This window comes from Opisthorchis viverrini, assembly GCF_000715545.1.
Source record: "Opisthorchis viverrini unplaced genomic scaffold opera_v5_38, whole genome shotgun sequence".
NCBI classification, from domain to species: domain Eukaryota; kingdom Metazoa; phylum Platyhelminthes; class Trematoda; order Opisthorchiida; family Opisthorchiidae; genus Opisthorchis; species Opisthorchis viverrini.
This window is the reverse complement of record NW_008751695.1, coordinates 1,624,267-1,635,303: the sequence shown is the minus strand read 5'-3', so window position 1 is coordinate 1,635,303 and position 11,037 is coordinate 1,624,267. Positions and strand designations below refer to the sequence as shown.

The 11,037-nt window shown below is 43.6% G+C and overlaps 1 protein-coding gene across 1 annotated transcript in view; it reads left to right on the top strand.

Annotated features, from left to right (window-relative positions):
• T265_02937 (hypothetical protein) overlaps positions 1-3,592 on the top strand; it is a gene marked incomplete at both ends in the record, with an annotated part of 55,975 nt that extends 52,383 nt beyond the window's left edge. Inside the window, one exon of the mRNA XM_009167301.1 lies at positions 2,861-3,592. Coding sequence (XP_009165565.1) covers positions 2,861-2,911 — 51 coding nt within the window. The remainder of the gene's footprint in view (positions 1-2,860) is intronic.
• Between the last annotated feature and the right edge of the window lie 7,445 nt (positions 3,593-11,037).

Sequence of the window (11,037 nt, the reverse complement as noted above, 5' to 3'; positions counted from 1 at the left end):
ATAAGGCTTTCAAATAAGTCATGGCTGTACGGCAGTGAAGCATTGGTGTTGAGCACTGATGTCATGCTGTCGTTGATGATGATGATGATGACACATGGTCATCCATCTTCTGTTCCACTGCTTGATGCCGTAGATCACGTGGAGATCCAGTCGTTCAAGGCTAGTCCTAAGTGTGTAGAGCCAGGTTTTCAGTTGTCTTATAGTGTGGCAGCGCGATTTTTTAGAGGACGACAGTGACGGGTAGAACTTAAACAGTCCGGAGCCTGGTATGTGCCGCTCGATTAATCCAAGAAGACGTAGAGTATTATTAGTCTGATACTGTTGTTGTATGTTCTGTGGTTCCGAATCACTCTCAGTATTTGCTGTAAGCGCCACTGGTAGGATGTTCCTAGTCTGTTTAGCTAAGTCTGGTTTCAGTCGTGTGTTGATATGGGTCTAACGGATCTTGATATGGACGAGAGTGTTGGTGGCTGATGTTGCCCAGTTGCAGGTTGAATTGTTTGCTGGGCTGGTTTTATACCAACACAATAATAATATAATATAATAATAATATAATAACAATAATAATAATATAATATAACATATAATAATAACAGATAATATAATCGTTCAGCTTCTGCACCCTTTCGGTGCCTATCTGATATGCTACCTGAAGGAGGCTCGGAGGCTGAGGTACTACTACCCAATCCTAATAATAATAACACCATAGATAATCGTTCAGCTTCTGCACCCTTTCGGTGCCTATCTGATATGCTACCTGAAGGAGGCTCGGAGGCTGAGGTACTACCAGACTGCCCAATCCTAGACGAGCAGTCGAGGTGTTGAGGTTCGGTTCGAACCACGGACCTTCCGGTCAATAGGCTGGCACCATAACCACTGAGCTATCTCGAGCTCAAACGCTGCTGCCGTGACTGCACTGATGACGTCATCTCGATTAGTTATGAAATGTCTCCAAGGGAATATCGAGATCAGGAAATAATCACAAGAAATGGAGGCATGTACGATATTTAAAAAACCGCGTGACTTCGTCTTTACATATGCATCTGTAGTCCCCCCCAACAGCAACCTACTCTTCGATTTAACAGTAGCTATAACACATTGGAAAGAATAGTAATACTTATTTGATTATCGTTTGCACTAGAGTTGCACGTGGATTTTCGATACGTTACGTGAAGCATCTCAAAACTACGTCTAGCACGACAGACGATGACATGCTTCACACAGTGTGGGACAACTGGGTCTATATTTTTCCTTGTTTCACTCATCCATTTATATTCCGCTCTGGGAGAAACATGATTAGTTCAGTCTTACGTATGTGGATGGTCTCAAACGACGGAACGAAACAGAAGTGACTGAGTACACATTTTATGATCCATAGTTCCCTTAGCTCGACACAACTGTGGTACTATGTCTCCCTTGCAGATTGACCTAAGAAGGCCTGAGCTGTTTTTTTACTCAGCCCATATGTAGACAACTGGTTCGGTGCTTCATTGTTGCGCAGAAGATTCGTATATGATGGTGCTGGGGGTGTAGGGTGATGTACAGGTAATAGAAAGTGTTATCAGAGCTTCCGTAATAGGCCCAACTGCGATATCCTGTGTACCATCAACGCCCTGAATTGCTATCATCATTAACGCAGACCAATAAGGATCGAATTGCAGCTAAGGATTATCACTTTGAACGAGTAGTAAGACCTCTTAGAGTGTCATCTGAAGATTACGGGTTCGCTTGAAGAAACGTCAGTAAATGAGGACCTTACATCAGAAGAACGGATGGTGACACCTGATGTTTTATCAACTTCTGAAGTTGATGGAAGTGTGTAGTGTTTGGTAAGCAGCGTCCCCAACCGGTTCAAGACGGTCTACTAACAATTTCTCCAAATGATTACTCAATAGGTCAGTTGCGACGAGATTAATGAGTACAGTAAACTTGTGAATCTTTGATAAGCCAAATGGGCAAGACGTGCAACCGACAAATGGTTGTAGGTAGTTGTCTCAATTGTAGATTTTTTGTCTATATCACTCTTTTGAACAGTTTTCTCCTGTCCTGAAGCGATTCTTCGGAATGCAAAACTGGAGAAGAATGGGACTCGTTTAGTGCGCTTATTAGAGCTCACCGGTAGTGGCCGTGCCGGTATATGAACCATGGAATATGACGTGTATTTTACCTCTTATCTACCTCAGTACAGTGGATGCACTCGAATTCTCACTTTGGGACAGGTGGACGTGTTCAAGTCTGGCCGATATTATCCGTTTGCCCAACGAATTGTCAAGCGTAGATGCTGAGTTTAGACTTCTCATTTCCCATTGCTAACGAACGTAAACTATGTGCTGCTTTCATAACGGAAGCGAGTTTGTTTTCCTCCTTGATATCCTATGCAACCGATTCCGTATTGAGTCCCAGCGCTTCATTCGTTTTGGGTCATTTTTTACAGAAAAATCAGACAAATAGTCATCAGCACTGCCAACATACTTTCGCCATCTGAGTTTCCCTCTATGTGGTCACCCTAGCGGTGTAGATACTACTCTGGACTGCGAAACAAATTAGCATCGTTTATTTCGCCTCACTGGCTGGACAGTAAGCGGTGTTTCCGGATGGGCAGACTGATCGCCATAGCGATCCGTATATGCGAGGTTTGTGTACCGCAGTGTATGCGTCTATGGTTGTCGTCCATTTATGCGCGGATAAGCAATCATCTGGACATATCGAATGTTGGAAGACTTGTCCACATTAAAGTTGTAAACCCCTTGGATCAGCTTAATTTGACACGGAGATTCATTCAGACTGATACCGGAACATTTTGATTTTTTCGATACACTTTTCGTTATTGGTAATTTTACCGTTTGCTCTACATCCGTAGGTCCTACGAATCGATCAACTTCCCAAAGTTTCAATCTATGCTCCGGATTGATTCTATCCCCGTGATAATTGAATACAGCTGATCCCCAAATTTACTCATCACAGCCGAATTATGTGGTACTATGCATCTTCTCATAGTGCTTCAGGTTCCATGACATTTCTGTGTAATATTATCTTGTTTTTGACAGATACCTCTCTCACACTAGGAGACTTACTCATTGACCTAGCCCTTGAAGCTTATCATCACTGCTAATTTCAAGTGGTATCACTTCTATATCAAGCACATCGGGTGTACAGCTGAGCCGTTTAACGCGTAACATTGATCATTTTCCTCCACATTTCCCAACTCTGTCCTGTTCTCGACTGTTTCCTTTTTTGTACAGGCTTCGGTTTTATCGAAGCAGTGCTATCGGTTTCAATTTATTATATCATCCTCTTTGTTCATCTCTACTCCTCATCGATGCAGCATAATACGCGATTCCCTCTCACCTCCAAGTTTTCTCCTGTCCATCTAGTCCTCCATCTTTAGGCACTGCCGTTTATTGTGAAAAGAACAAAACCCGTCCACTTTGCTTCAATGATTTCATCCTGTTTACTACCCACTGGTTCCTTTCAACGCTTGTTTAACTGCGCTCAGTCATACAAACGTTAACGCCTAGTTGTCGAGTATGCTTTTTTCGAGCTCCTACGATTGAGGGGCTTCTAGTTTGTTTCGAATACAAACCAACATTGCTCAAATTCTCCGAACTTGTTTTCCAGTCCATTGTTAGGGGGTTCTTTCATTTTTTTGCGCAAGGAGAACGGGGGCGAACTTGACAGTTGCTGGTGTCCACGCACTATGATGATGGATCCCTCCAGCCGTTCAGCTAGGGATATCTGATGGTTAGTTGTCCAACCTGAACTCGGACAAGTCAGTACCGCTGTAGAGGTCGCGTACGTTTATTACTGCCCATACGTGTGTGATAACCCGACCTAGCTCTCGATCGCGATTCCCTTGTCTCAAAGGCCAACACAGACCGGAGAGCACGAGGTCGTGTATGGGACCGAACAGGAGCAACGCGCGGCGAGTTGTGTAGAGACAACAACAGTATGTAAATACAATGCGATACAACGGTGTACCGAACAGATTAGTGGAACTAGTGCATGAGTGTGCAGAAAGCAAACAAATGCCGAGAAATGTAGACTAGCAGAACAGTGTTGAATATGGTGTTGAGTCCAGAGGTTCGTCATTTTTAAGCTGGGTACACTGCCTTTCATCCACATGCACAGTTCATATCATGTTATCTGGTGTCGAGTGAGAGCTTCTCATGGAGACCCAGGCGGGTTGTAATACTTTTATTTCTGAGCGAATTACCCGTTTTGCCGCAAAGTTTAAAGCCACACTGATTATGATATAGACTTGTACATCACCGTGATTTGCGTACATATCTGATTCCACGGTTGGAATAACTACAATCGAGAAGTCTTATTCTAATTGGTCCTCGCACAATACTTCCTTGAACAGAATTCCGGCTTCGTGATTATCAACTGATTTCTTCATCTTGGCGGGTGGCACTACCATTAAGGTGGGAGGTTATCGATTCGACCAACATTTGGAAGTTCCTTTGTTATAGCCGAAGCTAAATTTCCCTCCGAACCAGGCTAGTGGAAGTATTTCAATCCGGTAAAATATCTGCGAACATAAAGTGTGTGACGTAAATAAAATGACTCATGAATTAGTTTGGAGGGAACTGGGAACGTACCTATTATTGCACATCAGTGAAAAGGGTGCCACATTCTCACTATTATTTTATTGGAGACTGTTAATTTGAGCTTGGTGGAATCTCCATTGACTGAGGTGCCTCGTTTAATAATCGAGACTTCACAACCCAAATGCGGCCAGTCAAATCTCAAATTGTGCGGCATTTTACAATTGTTTTATCCTTGTTGTTAGTCATTAGGAGTGGTACCCTGTGATTGCCTAGGGCAACGTGAATTCCTGGTTGCCGGTTTAACACCACTGTCTGGCCACATTAGGGTGTTCTGCGGAGACTGGAATTTAGAATATAGCACCACTACATTCAAGTCGCACAGCTCAAATTTCCCGGTGCTGCTTGATTCCTCTCTCTTGCGGCTCGCGGTTTTTCGTCCTTTCTAGTTAGGCTATTCAGAGGTCGTTGATAACAAGATCTCCGAGTTAAGTTCGAGAGGTTTTCCTGTACACTGAGTCAATATATGCCGAAAGGCCTCGAAGGACTGTACTTCAGCGTGGTGCAAAGGATGAGAGATCTTTCAACCTTTGCGGGACTCATCATCAGCGATCCTCTAGGATGTTTCGAACCTTACGGTTAGCTGCTAACACTAAGACTTACGAGTTAGCAGACGGATTCGCTCGGAAATACCAATCTGGACCAAACTGTTTTCAACAAACCAGTTTTGATTTCGTCCAGAAACCGCATAAAAACCATCCTGTTCAATTTTTTTCTATAGTGTTACTGGTATCCATCTACAAATGTTTGAGCTATAAGTCTTTTCGATGTTAGCTGTTACAACTTCAACGGAAAACAGGAATCCCATGTTTCCAGACTGCTAAGTTGCACACAAGAGCGCAATATGTATGTTGGATGTGTGTACATTAGTGTGTTAATTACGTTTCACTGTATGTAAAATGGATCACGTGTCCTAGGTGATTGGCATAACGACCTTGATAAGATATATTATTGTAACTGATGGAAACTCTTAGACAGCTTACTACCACCTACGACCTTTGTGAGGCCCAGAGAGTGGGCATTGGTCTCTCTGTGAACAACTAAATTGCACAAATGTGGGATCAATACGCTTGAACGGTATCAATGTGAGAGACAAAAACCTTCCGTTAATAGTGTTCTGCAGGAAGCGTTGGAGTGAAAAATATTTCGCGGTTTACTCAAGGCGATACTAACGACACAGAATGACTTTTCTGGGGGGAGATGAAAGTTGGAAGCCTTCTATCTTGAATAACGGCAGCCAAAATGCGAACACAAATGACATCAGCAAAAGGAACGACCTAACGGAGACTAGACTGGGCTCATTAGAGAAACAACTAGAACATATCAAAGAGCTGTTACAACCACGTGAGTCTGGGCCAGTGGGGGGAGTGGAGCATGTTGAATTAACAAAGAACTCCATACCTCTGCTACAAACCGATGTAGTAACTTCAAAAAAGACCATTGAATCCAAAACTCTGTCGCTCAATAATAAACGGAAAGCATCATCGGGACTTAGTGTTATTTGCACTAACGTCACAGAACCTTGCGATACGTTATTACAAACGAGACACAAACGCGAACTGGAGGAGTGGTTCAAACTGCGCTAAAATGAAGTTAAAACCTATCGAACCAGTTTCCCTAACACGATTAAGTCGACCACCGAATTCGCCACATAACGGTAAGCCAAGACTTCTCAGAGTTACCGTTAATACTGAGAAATACCTGGAGAGCATATTGTTATCAGCATTCCAACTTAGGGGGGGAAGCTGACAATGGCGAAAGGATTTTCGCTGATATACCGTGGTCGGAAAGATCGCGCAAAAATACACCTCAACCTACAAACGCAACCAACAAACATACAAATGACCGCAGTTTGATCATCTTGGGTGTTCCGGAGCCCAACGAAACGTCAGATCAAATAGCGCAAAACACACACGACTACATGCAGTGGCAATTTCTATGCAGTACACTTGAAATTGAAAACGTGGCCGTGGTTGATACTTATCGGATTCCGAAATCACCAAAGTATATGGGTACCGTCCCGAGGCCCCTGAAACTCACACTACTTCGTGGTGATATGCTAAACTTAATCCAAACACAATGGCACCGTCACAGAAACTTACTCCCTAGGGAGTTAAGGATAAGCACATCCATGCGGAACAATATACCCACAGAGGAGACCAAGGTTAATGAAGATGAAGCCGTAGGAGTTTGTAAACCAGGTGAAACTTCAAAAAACGACCAGCTGCCGACTCTGCCAGGGTCGGCACAATTATAACCGCCCAACCTGCACATTATCTTGCGTACTGCCCAACACTGCTGTCAATAAACACCATTAAATGTTTATACACGAACGCGCAATGCTTGACTAACAAGATTCCAGAATTATCTGAATTGTGTGAAAAGCATTTGCCAAACTTGATTGCTATCAGCGAGACTTGGTTCCAGCCACACTTATCGGATAGTGAACTTGCCATCCCTGGAATGACGCTTCTTCGTCGGGATCGCATTTCTCGGGGAGGTGGTGTAGCTATTTACCATAGCAGGCAACTATTGTGCAAAGAGCTAACTGATGAAGATTTGATACTATCGGATACCTTGTGGTGCTCGTTAAAGACGGTAGCAGGTAACGACTGTGTTGTTGGTGTGATCTATCGACCACCTTCAGCGGAGGAACTGCACAATTACACCATAATGGAGAAGCTACGCCTCGTGGCTTCCCGGTATAAAAGTAAGATACTAATTATGGGTGATTTCAATCTCCCAAACTTGCTACGGACTCAACAACATCCGATAAATTCCCTCGATTGTGCCTTCCAGGAGACGTTACATGATCTTGACTTTCACAATCATATATCATGCAACACGCGGTATAGAGGATCAGATATACCTTCCATTCTGGACCTCATCATAACAAGCGAAGAGAACGTTGTGGAAAACATCGCATATGAAAGTCCATTGGGATCGAGTGATCACGTCGTTCTCATTTTTGATTATGTTTGTTCGGCGGTGAGACCTAATGATGAGCTTAAAATGATCAGGAAAGTGAACACGAAAGCACTGTCGAATACCCTGAGTCATTGTACGGACTGGTATTCAGAAGGTCCAGACGTCCACCAGCAATGGTCTAGCTTCATGGGGAACTTGGTCAATAAAATACGTTTGCATTCCCACTTCGTTCCAAAGAATACTCAGATGGGATTCGATTTTAAGTTACGAAGCAGAACCCGAAAATGGATTCTGGAGCGAAATGCAGCCTGGGCTGAATACCGACGTCACCGAACAACAACAACATGGGAAAAATATCGGTTACTAAGAAATAAAGTCAACACGCTGGTCGTGAACGACAAAAAGGATTACCAGCTAATGCTTTTAGAGAAAATGGAAAAAAATCCGAAGCTTCTCTATTGGATCATTAATAATAAGGCGTCTGTGAAACCGGGTATTTCACCTCTGCATACCCCTAATGGACTGACGGCCACTGCGTCAGCTGCAGCTGAAGAACTGGCGGAGTTCTATTCCACTGTTTACTGTCAGAAGGAATATATAAGCCGGATGTCGTTTATGTCTCCCTCACCGCCCACCTCCCTACATGAAGTAATTGTGACTCCAGAATGTGTACTCCGAACGTTACTTGAACTAAATCACAGAAAATCTCCCGGTGCCGATCAGATAACACCATTTATCCTCAAGCAGTGTGCTCATTCCCTATGCACACCTCTCGCTGAGTTATTCAATTCGTCCCTAAATAACGGTGTGGTTCCCACCGACTGGAAGAGGGGCGTTATCACTCCCATATATAAAGGAGGTAATCGTTCGGTCGTGTCAAATTACCGGCCGGTGACTCTGTTGCCGGTGATCTCCAAAGTACTTGAGCGACTGGTGGCAAACAAAATCATTAAACACTTAGAGGAAAACGGATTGCTTTCGGCTGCCCAGCATGGTTTCAGAAAAAACAGATCCTGTCTGTCCAATCTCCTCATTACCTTAGACGACTGGACGCAAGCTGTGGACAATGGAAATCCCGTTCACGCATGCTATCTAGACATCTCCAAGGCATTTGATCGCGTGAACCATAACATATTGTTACAAAAACTCGAGCATTATGGTATTACGGGAAAGCTGCTGGCTTGGCTTGAAATCTATTTGGCTGACCGAGACGCGCGTGTATGTGTTGACGGCGCTCTGTCCAAGCCAATTGCAGCTACAAGTGGAGTACCCCAAGGCTCCGTTCTTGGGCCTACTTTATTTTTATTATACGTAAACGATATACCTGAGCTCGTGAGCAGTAAAATCACTTTATTCGCGGACGATATCAAGATATGGTCAAGCATACGCACCATTGAAGACAGTCACCGATTACAAAAAGATCTCGATACACTTTATGATTGGTCACTGAAAAACAGACTACCGTTTAACCTCCAAAAATGTAAAATGCTCCGTGTAGGGAAGCCCTTTGCATATAACTATACGTTGGGTCCACAACCACTTTCTTGGACTAGTGAAGAAAAAGATCTTGGCGTGTGGGTCAGCAGCTGTTTAAAAAACTCCTTGCAATGCACAGCCGTCTACAAGAGGACCTCACAAGTCCTGTCGCTCCTAAAACGGATTTTTGGTCGTTTCACTCGACTGGTACTGCCCCGAGTAATCAATACCTACATCCGACCAACCATGGAGTATGCTATACAAGCTTGGTCACCATGGCTTCAAAAAGATATAATTCTTCTACATATCATCGAGCCACGAAGCTGGTAATTGGACTGCATAATAAACCATACGAAGATAGGATTGCCAGTCTCAACGTATTTGAATTCTACTATCGGCACATCAGGGGAGACCTAATTCTAACATATAATATACTGAAGACACCTAATCATCTGCTGGAAAATCTTTTTGTCAGACGTCGACCACGAACGGGCAGGAGGCATGACACTTCGCTCGCGGTACAACATCACTCGGGGGTCAACTGTCGACGGAACTTTTTTGCCGTCCGAGTATGTTTCATTTGGAACTCCCTACCTCCCAATGTTGTACATTCGCCGAGTTTAACCATTTTCAAGAACAATTTAGATGCATATCTTATGTCCAAACCGAATCTGGAACTGTTTAACTCCATGTGATACTCAGCAAACATTACGCATAGCTTTGCGTCCCTTTGTAAATATACGTTCACCCTATGGTCGTTGTAAAGTTAACTGCTTTTTAGTTATTTATTCCTTGAATTACCTTGAATTACGTGTCTGTATCGTTGGATAATCGACCACTACGCCACCAATGACTGGCTATGTAGAAACCCGACCGTCGTTGTAAAGTTAACTGCTTTTTAGACCGTTATTCCTTGAATTACCTTGAATTACGTGTCTGTATCGTTGGATAATCGACCACTACGCCACCAATGACTGGCTATGTAGTTTAAAACCCGACCACTCCAATTCACCACGGGATTATTCGACGATAATCTGGCCTACCGTACTTAGACTATATCGCGTTCTTGCCCCCGAGGACTGCATTAATTTAAGAGATGTGGTTCAGTCATGTCGTATTCATGAGCATTGGGAGCTATCTTCGATTGCGGAGCCGGTCGTGAACGTAGATTTTGACGACAAGTCGATCTGATGTATGGGGGCCTGCAGTAGTAAGTGTTAATCCGGATGTCTTTGTTGTTGACGCTTCAAATGAGAAGTGCATAAATGCAAACGCCCATGAGCTACCTCCTATCAAGACATGGGTGACGACCGAGGACGTAGAGTTCTCAGACCGTATCAAGGAAGGCGCATTCCAAAACAAAGCTGTGGTGGTAGTGGACATGTAGATATGTCTACGTTGCCTTACTGTCGTTAAGTAAATTTACGACAGAACGAGGTATGGATAAATAATGAAAAGCACAGCAGTCATGTGGTTGTCTTTGTGAATACTTACACAGAAGCCGCTGTAGCACGGGTGCACCATAACGGATTCAGACAATACTAAGCGCCGTTAACGGTACTTTTTAACATGTGCCAGTTTCGTTTACCAGCGAACATGCTTCGAATTTTGACACCTTTCACACGTCAAAAAGTACGCCGATGAATACGTGGCATAAGAGCCCCTATTGGCGGACCGGGTGAAAACACGTAGATAAAATTATTCAATATTTTTCCATGAGTCTCCCATCTCACCATAATTTCCTTTCAATGGGAAAAGAGGATGAAATGTGGCGTCGTCTGCTAAAATAATCCTTTTTCCTCAACAGCTCCACATAAGCATAAGGTTGTAGGGGGCAAACAGGGAATGGTGCACACATCAGGCATCCAAAACAAACTTAATACGGCTGCAGATCTCTTTGTCTTAGGTCATAAATGAATGATTTGGTGCCGGAAGCGGTTTAAGCTCTATCAGTGACAGCTAGAATTGTTCGTCAAGCTGCAGAATAAGATCACGCGTTGTGTAAGATCACTGAAAGTGATAATCG